Genomic DNA, 21,049 nt, shown 5'->3' on the forward strand with positions numbered 1-21,049 from the left:
TTTTTTCGCCCTCAATAAAAATTTTCGTTTGGTTTTGGTCTTTCACATTGTGGTCAGTTTTCTTTTGTTCTACTTTGTATTTTTCCTCGGTTCTCTTTTTATCCCCTCATTTTCACTCTCCGCCGCTTATTTTCGTTTATTTTCAAACTTGTGTCTTTGTTTGATCTTCTCCTATTAGTTTTTGTTCTTTATTCTCAAATTATTTTCAAAAATTCAGCTCAACAAATTTTCATTTTTGCTTTCCAAGCCTAAACGACATTTCAGGATCCTCAGAGTCCAAAAAAGTAGGTCTTGTCGATTTTTATTAGACATATATGTAATTGGACTGATTGTTGTCAAATTCGTCTTGTGCTATGAATATCGTGTAACTGATTAATCGCTAACCAAACTTTGTCTAACCATCCCAACTAATAGTTTGATGACGTCCCCTTAAAATTTTTTAGTAAACGCGATTTAATTCTTTCAAAATATATACTCTTATACTGGTGGTTTATGAATCCGCCTTGATTGTATCCGCCTCAGGGGCTTTTCGTTTTTTCTTACATTGTTGGTACTATTGACTATATTGATTTTATATACTCTTAAGTTATCACAAATACAATGTCGCGAAACCAATTGTATCGGATTAAATACTCTTATACTTGTGGTTTATGAATCCGTCTCGATTTTTTATCCGCGTCATGGGCTTTTCGTTTTTTCTTACACTGCTGCTACCATTATTTATATTGATTTTATGAATTACAGTTATCACTAACAAAATGTCGCGAAGTCCAATTGTATCGGATGATTTTTTAAATTTCTGCTCTAGTTGGCCATGACACCAATTGCTAGACAAAAATTAAAAAATCACGGTATAATTTTTCAAAGAGAAGGATTTGTTGGAATGTACTTACGGGGCTAGGGAAGTTCTGCCGAAATATCCTTGTAGGTACATTTTTTTATAATGTGCCTTTTTAGTTTAATTTCTCTTTCTCCAAAACCCTTTATGTGAATATTATCTTTATTTGAATTTTAGTTATTTAGAACTGTTTTTAGTTTTAGTTCTGTTAGTTTAATTACCAGGTTTTGTTTGCCATTTAAAAATATAGTCTGAGGCTTCCAATTTTGAAAAAGAAATGTGCGAAATTAACTCATTTGGGGTCAAGTTTTCTAAACGAACAAAAAATGCTTCTACGTAGGGGGACGAAAACAAGAAGTTTTTAAACATTTTTTCGAAAATTTCTACCTTTTGAATTAATGCTCAATTTAATGCTTTCTTGGTTTTTCAGAACTTTTATACTTGCAAAAATCAGGAGGGTTCCAATTTTCATAAATGAAAAGGAGAAGTCGAGTCAAGATTTTCTCTGGTTTTTAAATCATTTGAAAAAAGGAGTTTTTTTAAAGTTGTTTAGTTAGGAGGAAAGAAAAAAATGGAAGGACAAAATGCTGAAAAAATATTGGACCAAAATTTTGATTTTTTATTCAAACGAAATCTGGAGAAAATATTCCGAAATTGTTTTAACGAGAGTCATAGTTCCAATTTTGACAAATTCTGTGAAATTTAGAAATTCTAGGAACTTCGAAAACAATTTCCCAAATAATTACTTATTACCTTCTCGATGGAAAAATTGGACAAGATAAATGGGACTAAAATCAAAATTTTGATCTTTTATTCAAACGAAATCTAGAGAAAATATTCTGAGATTGTTTTAACGAGCGTCTTAATTGCAATTTGAGAAATTCTGTGAAATTTAGAAATTCTAGGAACTTCGAAAACAATTTCCCAAATAATTATTTATTACTTTCTCTATGGAAAAATTTAACAAGATAAATGGGACCAAAATCAAAATTTAAATCTAAAGAAAATATTCCGAAATTGTTTTAACGAGAGTCATAGTTCCAATTTTGAGAAATTCTGTCAGATTTAGAAATTTTAGGAACTTTGAGAACAATTTCCGAATGTATTGCCTTCTGTGTGGAGAAATTAAATTAGATAAATGGGACCAAAATCAAAATTGTAATCTTTTATTCAAACGAAATGTGGAGAAAATATTCTGAAATTGTTTTAACTAGCGTCTTAATTCCAATGTTGAGAAATTCTATGAAATTTTGAAATATTAGGAACTTCGAAAACAATTTCCCAAATATCTAGATATTACTTTCACTGCGGAAAAATTAAATAAGATAAATGGGACCAAAAGCAAAATTTTGATCTTTTATTCAAACGAAATCTAGAGAAAATATTCTGAAATTGTTTTAACAAGCATCTTAGTTCCAATTTTGAGAAATTCTGTGAAATTTAGAAATTTTAGGAACTTTGAGAACAATTTCCCAATGTATTACCTTCTCTGTGGAAAAAATGAACAAGATAAATGGGACCAAAATCAAAATTGTGATCTTTTATTCAAAGGAAATCTAGAGAACATATTCTGAAATTGTTTCAACTAGCGTCTTAATTCCAATGTTGAGAAATTCTATGAAATTTAGAAATATTAGGAACTTCGAAAACAATTTCCCAAATATCTAGATATTACTTTCACTGTGGAAAAATTAAATAAAATTAATGGGATCAAAAGCAAAATTTTGATTTTTTGTTCAAACGACATCTAGAGAAAATCTTCTGAAATTGTTTTAACGAGAGTCATAGTTCCAATTTTGAGAAATTCTGTCAAATTTAGAAATTTTAGGAACTTTGAGAACAATTTCCCAATGTATTACCTTCTCTGTGGAAAAATTAAATAAAATAAATGGGACCAAAATCAAAATTGTGGTCTTTTATTCAAAGGAAATCTAGAGAACATATTCTGAAATTGTTTCAACTAGCGTCTTAATTCCAATGTTGAGAAATTCTATGAAATTAGAAATTTTAGGAACTTCGAAAATAATTTCCCCAATATCTAGAAATTACTTTCACTGTGGAAAAATTAAATAAGATAAATGGGATCAAAAGCAAAATTTTGATTTTTTGTTTAAACGAAATCTAGAGAAAATATTCTGACATTGTTTTAACGAGTCTTAATTCCAATTTTGAGAAATTCTGTGAAATTTAACTAATTCTAGGAACTTCGAAAACGATTTCCCAAATCATTATATATTACCTTCTCTATGGAAAAATTGAACAAAATAAATGGGACCAAAATCAAAATTTTGATCTTTTATTTAAACGAAATCTAGAGAAAATATTCTGACATTGTTTTAACGAGAGTCTTAATTCCAATTTTGAGAAATTCTATGGAAGTTAGAAATTTTAGGAACTTCGAAAACAATTTCCCAAATATCTAGATATTACTTTCACTGTGGAAAAATTAAATGAGATAATTGGGACCAAAAGCAAAATTTTGCTCTTTTATTCAAACGAAATCTAGAGAAAATATTCTGAAATTGTTTTAACAAGCATCTTAGTTGCAATTTTGAGAAATTCTGTGAAATTAAAAAAATTTAGGAACTTTGAGAACAATTTCCCAATGTACTTATTACCTTCTCTGTGAGAAAATTGAACAAGATAAATGGGACCAAAATCAAAATTGTGATCTTTTATTCAAAGGAAATCTAGAGAACATATTCTGAAATTGTTTCAACTAGCGTCTTAATTCCAATTTTGAGAATTTCTGTGAAATTTAGAAATTTTAGGAACTTCGGAAACAATTTCCCAAATAATTAAATATTTCCTTTTCTATGAAAAATTTAAACAAGATAAACGGGACCAAAATCAAAATTGTGATCTTTTATTCAAACGAAATCCAGGGAAAATATTTGAAATTGTTTTAACGAGCGCCTTAATTCCAATTTTGAGAATTTCTGCGAAATTTAGAAATTTTAGGAACTTCGAAAACAATTTCCCAAATAATTAAATATTTCCTTTTCTATGAAAAAATTGAACAAGATAAATGGGACCAAAATCAAAATTTTGATCTTTTATTCAAACGAAATCTAGAGAAAATATTTGAAATTGTTTTAACGAGAGTCACAGTTCCAATTTTGAGAAATTCTGTGAAATTTAGAAACTTTAGGAACTTCGAAAACAATTTCCCAATGTTTTTACCTTCTCTGTGGAAAAATTAAATAAGATAAATGGGACCAAAATCAAGATTTTGATCTTTTATTCAAACGAAATCCAGAAAAAATGTTGTGAAATTGTTTTAAGGAGCGTTTTACTTCAAATTTTGAGAATTTCTGTGAAATTTAGAAGTTTTAGGAACTTTCAAAACAATTTCCCAAATAATTATGTACCTATGTTTTATCTTTTCTATGGAAAAATTGAACAAGATAAATGGGACCAAAATCAAAATTTTGATCTTTTATTCAAAGGAAATCTAGAGAAAATATTCCGAGATTGTTTAACGAGAGTCATAGTTCCAATTTTGAAAAATTCTGTGAAATTTATAAAATTCTAGGAACTTTGAAAACAATTTCCCTTTCTCTGTGGAAAAATTAAATAAGATAAATGAGACCAAAATCAAAATTGTAATCTATTATTAATCAAACGCAATCTAGAGAAAATATTCCGAAATTGTTTTATTTTAACGAGCGTGTTAATTCCAATTTTAAGAATTTCTGAGAAATATAGAAATTTTAGGAGCTCCAAAAAAAGTTTTCCAAATATTATTGTCTCCGTGGAAATATTATATAAGGTAAATGGGGAGAGGGACAAAATGTATATATTTTTTAAATTGCAATCTTAATTTCAAGAAAACCTTACAAAAATTTATTTGAACAAAATTGCTAAAACACAATTTCCATTTTTTTTTTGTTTGAAAAGTTTTCTCTGGGCCTCCAATGTGGAGGAAAAAAATAATTGTTAATTGGTCAAATTGAGCAAAGACGTTACGCTTGTGTATTCTTCCTCTCCAAAATATTGATGACGTCATCCCAGTGTCACCAAGTAAATTTCGCTTTAAACACCAAACAATTTTGAGAAATTTTTAAACCTTGATTTTTTTTAGTAGGTATGTAATTCTTTTCCATTTTTCAAATTCTATATGATTATCAGATATTTAAAACTGTTGTGTAATGTCGTATTTTGTCAAAGTACCTACTCATCGTGTTGCAATGCATTTTTAGATTTTTTACAAGATCGATCAACTTTTCAACTTATGATTAAAATACAAGTGTTTTTAATCGTGTCTAGAGATTGTTTCAGATAAATAAAAATGTCTGCATTATATAATAATAATAATACCAATTTCAACTGTGCTCACCTTGAAGTACTCACAACCATCATTATCATTCCGTCAATAAAACGAAACTTTTTGCTCCCAAAATACGTTTCATAAACAACAATCATCACTCGAACCTCCATCCAGAACCTTCCCCACTTTGACACCGATCCTCTTTTTTGGCACCTATTTTCGGCTACGTCGACGGCATCTGTACAGTGTCCGGACCGCAGCTGACTTCACGTATGCCTTCTGCTCCCAACACCTGTTGCAGACGACGCGTGCCTCCAACCGAAATAATTCAAGTATAAATTAAGTCGCGGTTCTTGCTTTCGTAGACGTAACACGAGGGTCCCAACCCATCGGCGGGGGAGTCGAGGGGGTGCCGTAATTGCTCTTTTCCAAACGCCAGAGACGCGTTACGAAACAAATCGGAGCCGCGGATGTTGGCCAATCTGGTCTTCCGGGAAAGGTAAAGGCGCGAATCACCGCACTGCGATCGGTGCCACATAAATCGCGCTGTTTAGTGCCGCTTCTGCGAAATTCTGTTGTTGTTCAGATTCACTTTACGATAACGTAAATTACAGCTGAGTGAGTTTTTTGCTTGAATTTGTTGGAATATTATAGTTGTGGAAAAGTTTTCAAAGTCGATTAAACCCGGTTTTTATTGTTGTCGTTTTAGATATACCGGGTGGTTCAGTTTTATAGTTTATAAATATATATTCAGTGCTATTTTGTGATTGTGGTGTAATTAAAAATGTTCTTTTGTTTTATGGTAGCATATAGGGGCAGTGAATTAAAAACCACCTGTGTGTAATTACTAGCGAAAAAGCCTCCTATGTGTATCAAGAAGTGGTGATCATACCACCATGTTCGCTTCTTACTAAGTACATAGCGCTACTTTGTTGTATTCATGGCTGAATATTAATTAGAAAAAAAAATGCGTCGTTTCGTATTCGCCGCATTCTCTCAAAACCCGCCTATAGATCATTGCATCGCATTCCGGACCAGTTCGTTTAATCAGTGTGCAAGTGTTTCGCTCGAGAATTCTTCGCATTTTCTATTGGCTAATTGGTCGATAAACCCGCGATTCCACTACGTACATATTATACAGTATGATTTTTTCCTTTCGCGACGTTTTACTGTTAAATTAATTTGCTTATGCAAATCGGCCGGACGGCATGCAATGAATATAGATGGACTTATAGATCATGGTTTGGCTTGTGCTAAAGCTCCGATTAATTTTATTTAAGTGATCGAATGAGGCGAGGTTGGTAGTACCGAGGCCGCGGCGCAATCTTGCAACTTTTCAGTTAAAAATACAAACTGGTGTGTGAGACAGGTGCTAGTTTAACTCAACCACCTGCTTGGTCAACAACTTGTGTTTTACGGAGAGAGCCGATATAGAGAGATAGGAGCGGGCAGTGGCGTGGGCAACGACGGGGAAACGAACGAAAAATCGAACAGTTAAAACTAGAAACGACACACTCAAATCGTTGTAATTTTAATTAACATAACATAAAATTTGATTTTTCCATAATGTCACGTTAAAATGTTACAGCCAAATTTAAAATTATCAGTGGCAACAACGTGATCAGCGTTCCCGTCGTTTGTAAAATGACATTTTAATTGTAAATTCGCTCTCAAATCACGAACCCACTTTCATCTTCGGTACCGTGATGAATGAACCCGCCACGTCCGTCTCCCTCTAACCTCTGCGGTCGCTCTTTATTTTCGACTTAACCCATGTACCGGTTTTTTACATCGGCTGCTCTTAATGGTACAATCAATTTGTGGTTGTTCGAAGCGTTTTATTGAATTAAATTGGTTACAGTTCACTTTATTATTCCGGTTCGGAGTTACTCGTTGAGGTTTTATTAATTACGTGTGTAATGTACTCGTTAAGGCAAGTTTTATTGGGCTTCTTGTAATCGATGTAGTCAGTAATTAGCCACAAGAACTGAGTAATCCACTTTTATCGACCTTTCGATGAGCGAGTTTGGAGAAAAAAGTAGCGACCTTGCCGGGATTCGATCTTCGGTTGAGTACGAGTGTTAGATTGAGTGCAGACATGTGGACCATTAACGTTCCATCTGGTGAAGAAGAATGGGTGTCATTCAGAATTAGTCATGAATGAATCCGCTATTTGGGCGAACGCTGGATGTGTGGTCAGTTTGGTTCCATGGTACGAGTGGTTTGATTTCGACCATTAAAGTGTGTATATCGAGATTCTATTATTATTATTATTTGGGTACAAGATAGGTAATCGAATCTCTGAAACATTAGCTATTGTTGGGTCGTAAATAATATCAATTCAGAATCCATTTATAACCCCATTATTGCCATCGTCACAACCATAACCATTACCATACAATAGCGTATAGCGAATCAAACCTAGAAAATCTATTTAGCCTGATGACCTCCACTTGTAGTAAAACAAGCAAACAATGCCTGAAAAAAACGCCACGGATACACGCATTAACACCAAGGTATAAACTTAGACCCAACTCAACATCCCCAGGAAGCACAACCCACAAAAAACAAACATATTCACTCTCCATCCATCGATTAATATTCACCATCGGTCCGAACACCGGACATCCTCTATAACGAAACCCATGAATGATCCTCTCCAGAGCCGAAAAAATCCTCTGAAACATCCTGTATGCGCCGATACGCAATTGGTCCATAAATCACCTTTCGATACGCGGAAGGCTGGCAGCCGAGATGTGGACCAACGGGAGATGGAGGGCGTGGTCAGCCTCCCAATTAGCCGCTCTCGTCGAGAGGCGGATCGGCGCGGGCCAATCAGACGGCGCGGTCATCTCGCCAACCTCAGCCTCCGCGATTTGCATTGTCGGCCGCCAAACCGGACTAATTCATTGTTTGCTCTAGGTGGGTACGGTCAGCTGAGGAGTCCGGCGTGTCCCCCCGCCCCCGCAGACGAGATCCGGGAGGAAGGCTCGCCGCCTCCGGGGCCGCCCTCGGGGTTCATGCATTTACAGAGAAGTCCTGCCTACCACCACTTAAAAGATGGTAAGATCGTATACAGGGTGAAAAATGAACTCTTCCGATTGTTGGCTTATTTAATCCAGGTTTCAAAAGTTCGTGTTCGCCGACCGAGTCGGGCACCAATTCCTTCGGCATGGACAACCTCCCCTCAATGAACAGCGACGATCAATCTCACCTCTTCCAGACGTCCCATTATTCGCCCGAAGAACACGAGTACCAAGCGTTGGAAGCCGGCCACCAGCCCCAGTACTTGGAAAGTTCGCCCGAATTCTACGCTGCCAACAACCTAATAGAGTCCAAGTACCACCCTGCGCACCCCTACGTCAAAAACTATGCCCGAGGTATGCATTAGTACGGACTGGCGGCGCGCAAAATCGCCCCCGATAATAAAAATTATCTAGACGGCTCGGAGTTAATGACCTTCGCTCTGTCATTTACATTCAAGGTTCAAGTAATGGCCCTCCGTAAATGGAGAAGCCATTTTGGAACAATAGACTATCTTCGAGTAACGTAATGGCGATAAGCGAGCTGGGACGTGCTCGGAACTGTATAATAATAATAATAATGATAATAACGCGGGGCGAGCTCCACTAAAGGGGAACAAACGGTGGTGCGTCAATGGAATGCATTGTTGTAGAAAAAATGTCGTGACGTCAATGCAACATCCGCCAATAATATGATAATCATAAGAGTGAAAAATGTTTTTTTTTTTTTTTTGTCAGGTACGGCAAGGTATAACGACGGCTACGGCGACACGTACGGCTCGCCCTACGATGGGTCCCCTTTCCAGACGGTGCCCAGCGGCACCAACGGTGCCCCCGACCAGTGGGCGCACAACCACGATCTCGGTTCCATTGCGCACGCGCATTCACACACGCATCCCGCCTTTCTGTCGACGGGAATGCAGGGGAGAGACCCCATCAACCCGTTGGCGCCGGATACCAAGCCCATGCTCCAGAATGGGATGATCGCCGGGTATCCCAACAGCGGGGCGCCGGGAGGGCCCTGTTTCACAGGTATGATTGGTGGTCGGCTGGCCGGTTCATAGTATGCTAATTTCTTTGTTGTTGTTTATGAAAATGGGTGGGTTTATGCGGTGTAAGCGAACTTTTGAACACTTGTTTGAGGAAACAGTTGGATTAATTGCTGATGTAGCTGTAGGCTTTGTCGGTGTTTGGATTTTAATATTAATGGATTTTTTCAACTTTGCAAAGAGCGATTAAATGGGAAATTACAGTGGTGACTAATAGGATATGCATTGTTTAAAGTATGAACATTGTGCTTTGTAAATAAACAATAAAGATAACAGGACTGTTAGAACTGTTGGGTGTTTGGGTTTGTGATTTTTTGTTGGGTGTAAACAAAGGAAACGCCAAAGAAGTCGAACATTAATAATAATAATAACAGGCTTCATCTTTGGATGATTATCACTGCTGTGGAGCCCGGAGCGAGCGAAGCTCGCGACATACAATTTTCACTTTGTCAAAGTAACTTTCCTCTTATTTATTCAAAATTTTTCACACATTTTAAAAATATATTTAAAAGATAGTGCCTTTTTCCACACTAGTGGACAGATTTCGGTTTCATCTTTTCGAAAATTCCAACAGTTTTTCCAGAATCGATCAAACTGAAAATGAAAATTTCCAAGATATTTTAAAAATTTCATTTCCAAAGCGAATTTTTTCAAAATCTTGATGCAGGAATATCAACAGGTTGTTTTTTAAATCAGCTCGTTGAAATATATTTCCCAGACTTTTTTGTGAATTTTAAGACCAATTTTCAAAAATCGTAAAATTTTCTAAACCTCCGCGAATTCTTCATTGTTTTTCGAATCAGCTCTTTGAGGTCAATGCCAGTTTTTTAAAATATTTATACAATTTTTCAAAGTTTTCAATACATGAATTCAACCTATAGAAGTTATTTTCAGCTTCAGTTTTTTGAAAATTCGCGCCTTTTTTTTTTGTTTTTGAATCGATTAAATGAAAAATGACACTTTGAAATGAAAACTGTTTTCATTTTCAAACCGAATTTTTGAAGAATCTTGGTCCGGAACATATTTTTCGAATCAAGTCATCGAGATCTATATCCAGGAATTTTTTGACGATTTTGAGGGAATTTTAAAAATTTTTAATTTCTTTTTCAATGTGAATTTTTTGCCATTTTTCGAGAACAATCGAAAATTTCCAGAAGAATGTCTGTAGATTTCGACTTGTGGAAGATAATTTCGGCTTTATTTCTTCGAAAATTCCAACAATTTTTCCAAAATCTAGAAAATTAAAAATGTCAATATTCGGGACGATTTTTCTTTAAACTGAGTTTTTGGAAAATCGTAGTCCGGAGAAGTTAACACATGTTCGAAATGCCAAAATTTTTTTCAGAATTTTTTGATAACTTCAAAATTTTAATTTTTTAATTTATGAGTTTTTGAATTTTTTGGTTATTTTTCAAGCATACGTACTCCAAAATTTACCAAAAAACATTTTCTTATAGATTTCGACTTCGAGGAGTTATTTTCGGCTTCAGTTCTTTAACGATTTTTAGGCAGTTTTCAAAATTCTCAGTTTTTCAATGTGTGAATTTTTTATAATTTTTTTAGGACCTTTTCAAATTACTTTAAGACATTTTCTTGTGGATTTCGACTTAGTCTCGGCTTTATTTCTTCGAAAATTCCAGCAATTTTTCCAAAATCGAAAAAATTTAAAATGAAATTTTCGAGACGATTTTTTTTAATTTTTAAACCGAATTTTTCGAAAATCTTGATCCGGAAAGGTTTCAAACATCCGCCGAAAATTATGAAAAACATTTCCTCGTAGATTTCGACTTCTGAATATTATTTTCGGTGTCAGTGTTTCAAATATTAAGCAATTATCTCAAAATCTAAAAAATGAAAAATTACCATTGAAGAGGTATTCTAGAAACACCATTTCAAACCGAATTTTTTAGAAAATAGTGGTCCGGTATCTTAAAGTTATATTTTTGAACCAGTTACTAAATTTGTATTTCCCCCAATTTTTTTAAAATTTTCAAACAACTTTTCAAAAATCTCAGTTTACGCTATGAATTTTTGACCGTTTTTCGACTACTGTTTGAAAAATGTCTAAAGACACTTTTTGAAGATTTCGATGTGCAGAGAAATTTTCGGCTTCATTTCTTCGAAAATTTCAACAGTTTTTCCAAAATAGATTAAACTGAAAATGAAAATTTTCAAAATTTTGTAAAAATCCAAATTTCAATGCGAATTTTTCCTAAAATCTTGGTGGAGGACCATCAACACATTGTATTTTTCGGGCCACCTTGTTGAAATGTATATCGCAGAATTTTTTGGGAATTTTTGGATGAATTTTCAAAAATCTCGAATTTTTCGATGTAGAATTTTTGACCTTTTTTCGAGCATTCTTCGAAAATTGCCCAGACATTTTTTGTAGATTTTGACTTCCAGAGTTATTTCCGGCTTCATTTCCTCAGGTTTTCCAGAATGGATTAAGCTCGAAATGAAAATTTTCTAAAAATTCCATTTTCAAAGCGATTTTTTCTAAAATCTGGATGGGAAACCATTAATAAATTATAATTTTCATATCAGTTCGTTGAAATGTATTTCGTGGAATTTTTTGGGAAATTTTAGGCAACTTTTCAAAAATCTCAATTTTTCAGTTAAGAATTTTACCGTTTTTCGAACATCCTTTGAAAATTACCTAAAGAATTTTTTTGTAGATTTCGACTTGTGAAAGTTATTTCGGCTTCATTTCTTCGAAAATTCTTCCAGAATCGACAAAACTAAATTTCAAAATTTTCAAGATTTTCAAAAAATGTAACTTTTAAAGCATTTTTTTTTTTTATTATTTTGGTGCAGAACCATCAACAAATTCTGATTCTGGAATCAGTTCGTCGATAAACATTTCTCAGAATTTTTGGAAAATTTTCAGGCAACTTTTCAAAAATCTCGATTTTTCAGTAGTACTTCCACAAATGAATTTTTGACTATTTTCGAGCACCCTCCGAAAATTACCCAAAGACATTTTCCTGTAGATTTCCACTTTATTTTTGGCTCCATTTCTTCGAAAATTCCAACAATTTTTCCAAAATGGATTAAACTGAAAATGAGAATTTTCCAAATTCTTTAAAAATCCTATTTCAAAGCGAACTTTTCTGAAATCTTGGCGCGGGCCTATCAAAAATCATATTTTTCGAATTTGCTTGCTGAAATGAATTTCCCAAAATTTTTTGGAAATTTTTAGACGAGTTTTCAAAAATTTCAATTTTTTTTTCAAAAAATCAAACTTGAGCGTTTTTTTTTTAATCTTGGTGCAGAATCATCAACAAATTCTGCTTCTGGAATCAGTTCATCGATAAACATTTTTCAGAATTTTTTGAAAATTTTCAGGCAACTTCAAAAATATCAATTTTTGGCCATTTTTCGAGCAGCCTCCGAAAATTATCCAAATACATTTTCCTATAGATTTCCAGTCGTGAAGTTATTTTTGGCTCCGTTTCTTCGAAAATTCCAACAGTTTTCCCAAAATTGATTAAAACTGAAAATGAATTTCAAAATTGTTTAAAAATGCAATTTCAAAGCGAACTTTTCTAAAATCTTGGTGCCGGCCTATCCAAAAATCATATTTTTCGAAACTGCTTGCTGAAATGTATTTCCCAAATTTTTTTGGGAATTTTTAGACGAGTTTTCAATTTATAAAGTTTTGACCAATCGGGCACCCTTTGAAAATTACCGAACGACATTGTAGATTTCGACTTATGAAAGAAATTTCGGCTTGCTTTCTTTGAAAATTCCAACAGTTTTCCAGAATCTGTAAAACTAAAAATAAAAATTTTCAAGATTTTCAAAAAATGTAACTTTTAAAGCATTTTTTTTTTTTTAATCTTGGTGCAGAACTATCAACAAATTTCTATTCTGGAATCAGTTCGTCAATAAACATGTCTCAGAATTTTTGGAAAATTTTCAGGCAACTCTTTTAAAAAACTCAATTTTTCAGTATCCCCACGAATCAATTATTGGCCATTTTTTGAGCAGCCTCCGAAAATTACCCAAAGACATTTTCCTGTAGATTTCCACTTGCGAAGTTATGGTTGTCTCCATTTCTTCGAAAATTCCAACAGTTTTTCCAAAATGGATACAACGAAAATGAAAATTTTCAAAAGTTTTTAAAAATTCGATTTCTAAGCAAACTTTCCTAAAATCTTGGTGCGAGACCACCAAAAAAAAAAAAAAAATTCAAAACAACTCGTTGAAATGTATTTTCCAGAATTTTTTGGGAATTTTTAGACAGTTTTAAAAAATTAAATTTTTCAATTTATGAATTTTTAGCCTATTTTCGGGCACCCTTTGAAAATTACTTTCGGCTTCCTTTTTTCGAAAGAAATTCCAACAGTTTTTCCAGAATCGATAAAACCAAAAATGAAAATTTTCAAAAAATCTAACTTTTAAAGATTTTTTTTAATCTTGGTGCAGCACCATCAACAAATTCTGATCCTAGAATCAGTTCGTTGTTATACATTTCTCAGAATTTTTTAAGAATTTTCGGGCAACTTGTAGTAAAGTTATTTTTGGCTTCATTTCTTCAAAAAATCCAACAATTTTTCCAGAATCGATAAAACCAAAAACGGCAATTTTCAAACCGAATTTTTAGAAAACGAACACATATTTCTCGAATCAGCTCATCGAAATCTATGTTTCAGAATTTTTTGACTATTTTTAGGCTACAAGAATTTTAATTCCAAACAAAATTTTACCCATTTTAAAAATATAGTTAAAACTTGGTACGTTACCGAACTAGTGGAAAAGTACCAAGTTACTACACCAATTTGTGACAAATGATGTTCTTTTGAATTTATGACTTGAATATTCAATAAAAATGTATGAAATTCAAGTGAATTTAGCATTACTTTGATCTCTGGGCATAAACATTTTAATTTTTAAAACTATATTATGTTATCTAAATGTGGCAAAATACCACTAAAGCTATAGTACGGAGCGAGCGAAGCTCGCGACTAGTTACAAATAGAATGTTGACACTTTCTACAAATATTTAATAAAAAAACTACAAATGTATTTTTTTCTAGGCTCCGGCCCTATCCAGCTGTGGCAATTCCTGCTCGAACTCCTCACGGACAAATCCTGCCAAGCGTTCATCTCCTGGACCGGGGACGGTTGGGAGTTCAAGCTGACGGACCCCGACGAGGTGGCCCGACGCTGGGGCATCCGCAAGAACAAGCCGAAGATGAATTACGAGAAGCTATCGCGCGGTCTGCGCTACTACTACGACAAAAACATAATCCACAAGACTGCCGGGAAGCGCTACGTCTATCGCTTCGTCTGCGACTTACAGACCTTGCTAGGGTAAGCCTGTGCTCTCTCAAACTCCCACCAGTTTTAACTAACCGAGGACTTTGCCAGGTACAGTCCGGAGGAGCTGCACGCAATGGTAGATCTCAAGCCCGAGAAGAAGGAAGATGACTGATCCAGCGCCGCGTCGCACCCCTCGCCCCTCCCGCAACCTGGTGCCTATCGGAAACCCATCACTTAATCATAAAATTGGCGATCTGCGCGGTAAACCGACGTGTCTGCGTTTAGCGCGCAGCGCACTTGCTCATCTGCACACCAACCAATCAGAAACAACAAAATTAAGTGTGATTTACTAATTAAGATAGAGTAATGTATAAAGTTAAGGATTGTGCTCTCTTGTAGTAGCGAGGGTCAGCGCCACTGATCGAGCTGTCTGTAAATATCATTATTGTGATAAGTCTTTCAGAGCAGATAGTTATATGTTTATATTTTTGCAAAGTTCAGGAGGCGCATGTGCGCGATTAAAGAGACAATATGATAAATTTTTGCACATTTGATTATTGTTAAACTTGCAATAAGATGTTTTTAAAGATACGTTCTGAATGTTAACAAGTTTTTTTATCGTGGTCTCAACCTCTAAAGTATATTCTACTATAAGTTATTATTTAAAAGAAAAATAATTATGACACGTTGGTACGGCGGGAAGTCGCGTTCACGCTGTATTTCTTTTGTGTTATCCATACGTATAAACTATGTATTAAATAGTGATGTTTGAATAAAATATTGGTTTTACCAAAATTGAAGTTTTCTTTATCACACATTTTTAATTAAACTGAAGCGACAAAGCAAAACTACGAATTATTTCTTGAATTACTTACAACCACGTTTAACTTTGCCGTTGTAATTTTATTACTTTAGTTGTGGAAAGTTCTGGTGTAGTTTAATGACTATTCGTTTTCTTTTGGCTGTATTTAGTTGGGTTACAAGTCTGAGTGCAACAGAAAAAATGTTTGGGTTTGTAACAAAAGAAACAAGTAAAAAACTCTAAAATATGAAAGCAACTAGCAAATAAACCTCCAAAATAAAATCATGAAACACAACTGTGCATAGAATTCACCAATAATAATGACCTCAATAGAATTGGAAACGCAACCCAAAATACACCTCCAAAGGATGCTCGATCTTTATCATAATTCCGACAAAAAATTCTTTAATGAATGTAACAACTGCCCAAAATGCCCATATTTTCTTTCACATACCCTAATTCCATCCCTGACTGACATTTTTTTTCTCGACTGTCCTCTGCGTCAATTTTTATTAGACATAATTTCCGAAACCTCTGTAGGTATGTGTATAGATAAAACACCAACCAAAATTTATTTAAGCTTCCCCACCAATAATGTGACGATGTCATCGCCAACTTTTCCACAGTAAGTGGTAATTAATATAAAATAGGATACTCCTAGACTCCTACACTTGTGGTTTATGAATCCACGCTGAATTTTTTCAAAACGTTTCGAAACGTTTTACGGTTTTTATCGATTCTGAAAAAACTGTTCCAATTTTAGAAGAAATGAAACCGAAAATACTTTTTACGAGTCGAAACCCACATAGCACATTACGTCCGAAGGACATCCCGGTTAGTGCCCATGCTGGATTATCCCATTGGGATCCTTTGAGGACAAGCTTAGGAATCCCAGTTAAATCCCAGCGCCATTATCCTAAGGAAGTAGCAATTTGATGGTGGTGGGATATTCCAATGGGGCAATTCTGGGATCTATTTGTAAAAGATATTCCTCACGTGCAACTTTTACGAAAGATACTAGAATAATCAAAGTCTTACATTTTTTCAGTTTTAATTTCTTATGTAAAAGTGTTTTTGTGAGAAACTATTATCTGGGAAACCCACACAGCGAACAGACTGCGTTAAAATGGTCACCTGGCGCCGTGTTACAGAACTATATCGCTGCTTGTGATCGCTGCTGCTGTGCTCGTTTGCGCAATATTGCGCTGATGTTGAGGTTATGTGGTGGTTGTGTGTTGTGTCTGTGTGATTCCGTTTGTTGATGGTACATGGCCACTGTTTTTGTGGCAGAGATTATATTTAATAGTGGATGGTAATTCAGGTAATAGAATTTTCAGTAAATATATATTCTATTTTATATTGTAGATGAAAGCAATTTGATAATATTGTACATTTATAGATAACCCACATGCATACATAACCTCAAATTATGCCTAAATCCCGCTCTTCGTTTTATCGACATGTGAGACAGTACAATTCATTTATTCTATCTTGCACTGAGAATAATGTCGTTGAGAACAATAATCCATTAAGTAGAAACCAGTATGAAAGTGCACAAGCACTTGCAACAAATTTGGAAATTACTGAAAATATTCCATTACCATCAACATCGGCTAACATCGATGAAAATATTGAATTTTGTTCAGTTTTTCACACTAGTTATTGGGAGTTATCTGATTTAGATGATAGTAGTAATGAATCTTTTACAGATTGCAGTAATACATTTTTGGTATCTAGTTTAGATTTATATCAACAATCCAATCATTCAACTTCTGAGGACAATTGTTCTAACATTACTAACGATTTAAGAGAATGGGCAATTTCTCATAACGTGTGTCATAACACTTTGAAAGAGTTACTAAAAATTTTAAAACCAGTTATGCCTAATTTGCCGCAAGACTCTAGGACATTCCTACGAACACCACGACAAACTTTGCTTAAATGTGTAAATCCAGGAAAATATTATCACTTTGGTTTAGGAGAAGGTGTTAAATGGTTACTTGAAATGTCTCTCCCACCACCATCTGTACAAACAATTGAAATTTGCGTTAATATTGATGGGTTGCCATTATCAAAAAGTTCCAATTCTCAACTATATCCTATTTTGATATCACTTTTCCCTCAGAATAACTACATTTCAATGATCGGTATATATCATGGTAATGAAAAACCCAAAGATTCGAATCTATTTCTAAAAGATTTTGTAGATGAAGCCATTATGATGGTGAACCACGGTTTTGAATTTAAGGGAAAAAGATATTACTTCAATATTAAAGCTTTTATTTGTGATGCACCTGCTAAATCCTTTATAAAATGTACCAAAGGGCATACAGGTTATTATTCATGCAGTAAATGTTGTCAAAGGGGCTTATTTGATAACAACAAACTATGTTTTCCTGACATAATTTTTGTTAAGCGGACGGATGAAGACTTCATTTCACAGAAACAAGAAGAACACCATATTAATACTTCTATTTTAACGACCATTCCTAACGTTGGTCTTATTTCTTGCTTCCCATTAGATTACATGCATCTTATCTGTCTAGGTGTTGTTAAAAAATTATTGCTGTTGTGGTGTAATGGGAAACCACCAAATAAATTATCTTTTGGTCAGATTTCAGAGTTGTCAAATTCTTTAATTTTACAGTCCAGAAATATTACTCGTGATTTTTGCCGAAAGCCTAGATCTATACTTGAAGTTAAACGCTGGAAAGCAACTGAGTTTAGGCAACTTTTATTATATAGCGGACCAGTTGTTTTGAAAAATATATTACCACAAAATATGTTGTTAAATTTTATGTCTCTTCATACAGCTATGTTCATTTTGTCAAACCCATTTAATTTAACACACGAAAGAGTTAATTACGCTGACTCTTTACTTAAATATTTTGTAGAAACATTTATGATTTTATATGGAAAATGTAACGTATCCCATAATGTTCATAATTTATTACATATAGCTGATGATGTTCTGCAATTTGGAAGTGTAGACAACTTTAGCGCTTTTCGTTTCGAAAACTACATGCAATTTATAAAACGCCTTGTAAGGAAACACGACAATCCGATTTCACAAATTGTACGCCGAATTTCAGAAATAAAAACATTTAGTCAGCTTTGTCGTACAGGGATAAACCAAAGTAAAGTTCAATTGAAAGAGCACTTTTCGGGCATTTTAATAGATGGATGTTATTCTCCCCAATATAGTAACTTTCATTTTCCTAAGTTTCAGCTGAAGATTATCGCTCCTGATAACTGCTGTGGTTTAAAAGACGGTAATATTATTATAATTGAAAATTTCGCAACTAACGCATCAAAAGATGTTGTCATAATTGGAAGAAAATTTTTAAGTGTAAGTGATTTCTATTTAGAACCTTGCAAGTCTTCATTAGTAGGAATTTTTAAAGTTCGCTGTTTGGGGGTATTGGAATATTGGCCAATTTCCAATGTAGATATAAAATATGTTAAATTTAATCTAGATAACAATAGTTTTGTCGTTGTCCCTCTTCTACACGGCGTTAACAATTAGTCCCTTTTTGTGTGTGATCTCACAAGTAGTCGTTTACTGGATTTTGACTTTTGTTTATCCTGAAAGACGTCTTGTAAGAAAATCAAATCATATTAAATTGTGCAGAACACGAACGAAATTTAACATTTAAAATGCCGTAAATATATGCATCGAAGCCTAATAATGCCGCACAGAAAAATGTATTATTTACTTTGTCAGCGTAACTATTTTACGATTATCTGGGGCTATTCTTTTGTTTTTCTTCTGTTATGCGTGGTGATGACTTTTTGATCAATCATAACTTTTAGAATGTGGGTGGTAGTATTATTTCAAAAAGAAAACTCTCTTGCTGTAATACCAAAATGTTGGTTAATGTTTGACAATGATAAATGCTACTGGCCTCCAGTACCAGACGTGTCGAATTACGTCTGTAAGTGCAAAGAGCCGGATGGTAACTGGCATGTATTTGGGGTGAGAGTTTTAAACAATGGAAAAGTGTATGGTAATTTACAACCTGTCGAAGTTTAAGCTTATTTTAACTTATTGTTTTTTTAGACAATTATTTGAAAGCACGGGCAGCTGCTCGTGCCGCAGAAAACACGTCCGATATAAATACAGAATCTGAAGATCAAAAGAAAAGGAAACGGAAACCAAAAAAAATTTATAGTGATTCTTCTTCTGAAGATGATGATATTAGCGTCTATTCCAAGGCTGCATTCCCACCTTTAGCCAATGCCCCAACGCGTTTTGCTTGTAAGTTTCATTTGTTAGTATACCCCTTTTAGGCATTGTTTTCTTCAGCCTGTTCATCGTCAGAACCAAGAAGTGCAATCTCACAAAGTTCCTCCGAGTTAAACAAAAACGGTAAAGTATTTAAAAGTAACGTTTGTTTATGCCATTCTGATTATTTCAGACATTTCTTCTTCTGTTTCTAAAGAAACTCTCACAGATGGTAAGTTCCACGCATTTTAATGTGTTGTTTTGTAGTGTTCTTGTTTCAGTGTCCCCGTCTACTTCACAATCCCAAAGACTGATTGAAAAAACTTCAGATGGTGAGTTTCAGTTTTGTATAATTACGTCTATCATTAAATCCATTCTTAGATTTTTTGCACCGACTGCGACACCAACTTTCTGTCATGAATTTTAAAATCAACAATATACAAAGTGACATGACAACTATCATAGATCTGTTAAGGAAAACACAAGAAGTGAACTCAGGTCAAAGTGATTTTAATTATGAACCATTACCCTTGCAAACTTTGCAATCACTAAACGAATTTGAGGACTATTTGCAAATTGAGGACAATTTTAAAAAATTTGTATGTTTAAATTTTTAACGTCAATATTTTTTAAACTTTGATGGAATTTTCACATTGCAGACTTTGTTTGTTCAGAAAATTGGAGGTTCGTCCATATATGAATGCGTGAAGAGGGTGCTTAGAAGAGTTATGGTTGACGAATTAGCGACAAAATTCTCATGGAACGGCAAACGACAGAAGCGGGCTTTTGAAGGATTGAATATACAAAAAGGATTAACAAGTTAGTAATATATACTCTGTTGTTTTTGCTTTTTATCTGTAATGTTGTGTCGGTCTTTTAAGGTGGAATTCAAGCAAACGTTACCACAAAAAACTGTTCAGAGAAGGATGTGGAAGCTTCCATTAAAAGTTGGTTACGCCATGCGAAATCAAGAATTAAAATTTGATTAATACGTGATACCAAAAAATATTCATTCGTTAATAGTTTTTTTTTATATATATATATAATCATTTCAGTTATTATAGAAATAGGTATTTTATTTTTTAGATTATTCATATGAAATATTTTTGTAATATATACTTACTAATTAAAGAAAAAATTAAAATTGAATCGTTTCATGTACCCAACAGTAACAATAAACCCATATCCTATTTTTGTCCTCGTTTTGTTCAAGGAAAATATCTGTGGGATGTAATACGGAGATCTAAAGTTGTCTCATTCCAATGTCCCAGGCATGTCCCAAGGAGAATTTGGGAATACCCAGGGACATCCCGTAATTCCGGCACAAATCTCCCAGGTTAGTCCATGGGATACATTTGTGCTATATGGGAATATACAAAAAAATGTTTTTAGGTTATTTTCAATGGTTGAGAAAGGTTGAGAGAGGGAAATTCATGTGAATCTAGGAACGGTTCAAAAACCATAACTTAATGTACCGTCGGCGTTACGATTAATTTTTGTTAAACAAAGGCTTCCACCCTTTTATTAACTACCAAACCAACTAATTTAACCTAGGTACTTACAGCGTCTTTCTC

At 34.0% G+C, this 21,049-nt stretch overlaps 2 protein-coding genes across 3 annotated transcripts in view; both read left to right on the forward strand.

Moving 5' to 3' along the window:
- LOC135126198 (ETS-like protein pointed) overlaps nucleotides 1-15,243 on the forward strand; it is a 239,400-nt gene extending 224,157 nt beyond the window's left edge. Inside the window, exons 7-11 of the mRNA XM_064052063.1 lie at nucleotides 8,031-8,171; nucleotides 8,231-8,488; nucleotides 8,870-9,163; nucleotides 14,223-14,499; nucleotides 14,557-15,243. Of these exons, the coding sequence (XP_063908133.1) occupies nucleotides 8,031-8,171; nucleotides 8,231-8,488; nucleotides 8,870-9,163; nucleotides 14,223-14,499; nucleotides 14,557-14,620 (1,034 nt within the window). The 3' untranslated portion in view covers nucleotides 14,621-15,243. The remainder of the gene's footprint in view (nucleotides 1-8,030; nucleotides 8,172-8,230; nucleotides 8,489-8,869; nucleotides 9,164-14,222; nucleotides 14,500-14,556) is intronic.
- Nucleotides 15,244-16,446: 1,203 nt separating this feature from the next.
- LOC135126200 (uncharacterized) lies at nucleotides 16,447-20,624 on the forward strand. Of its 2 annotated transcripts, none has more exons than XM_064052065.1 (9): nucleotides 16,447-16,571; nucleotides 16,650-19,257; nucleotides 19,311-19,508; nucleotides 19,557-19,619; nucleotides 19,669-19,707; nucleotides 19,757-19,807; nucleotides 19,857-20,074; nucleotides 20,135-20,294; nucleotides 20,357-20,624. In XM_064052065.1, the coding sequence occupies exons 2-9, from the start codon at nucleotides 19,065-19,067 to the stop codon at nucleotides 20,458-20,460; spliced, it is 1,026 nt and encodes a 341-aa protein (XP_063908135.1). In that variant the 5' UTR covers nucleotides 16,447-16,571; nucleotides 16,650-19,064; the 3' UTR covers nucleotides 20,461-20,624. The 2 variants fall into 2 exon arrangements, with proteins under 2 accessions (XP_063908135.1, XP_063908136.1); XM_064052066.1 differs by having other exon boundaries at nucleotides 19,064-19,257.
- The last annotated feature ends 425 nt before the right edge of the window (nucleotides 20,625-21,049 follow it).

The sequence above is a fragment of the Zophobas morio genome, unplaced genomic scaffold (assembly GCF_036711695.1).
Source record: "Zophobas morio isolate AGI-343-1 ecotype UQ-CSIRO unplaced genomic scaffold, CSIRO_AGI_Zmor_V1 ptg000010l, whole genome shotgun sequence".
In the NCBI taxonomy this organism is placed as follows: domain Eukaryota; kingdom Metazoa; phylum Arthropoda; class Insecta; order Coleoptera; family Tenebrionidae; genus Zophobas; species Zophobas morio.

Bases quoted from the DNA above. Each gene is read 5' to 3' on its own strand.
- LOC135126200 (XM_064052065.1), top strand. From the start codon at position 19,065: ATGTGGGTGGTAGTATTATTTCAAAAAGAAAACTCTCTTGCTGTAATA. The intron at 19,509-19,556 runs GTAAGTTTCATT...TGTTTTCTTCAG, and splicing joins TGCCCCAACGCGTTTTGCTT to CCTGTTCATCGTCAGAACCA. The intron at 20,075-20,134 runs GTATGTTTAAAT...TTCACATTGCAG, and splicing joins AGGACAATTTTAAAAAATTT to ACTTTGTTTGTTCAGAAAAT.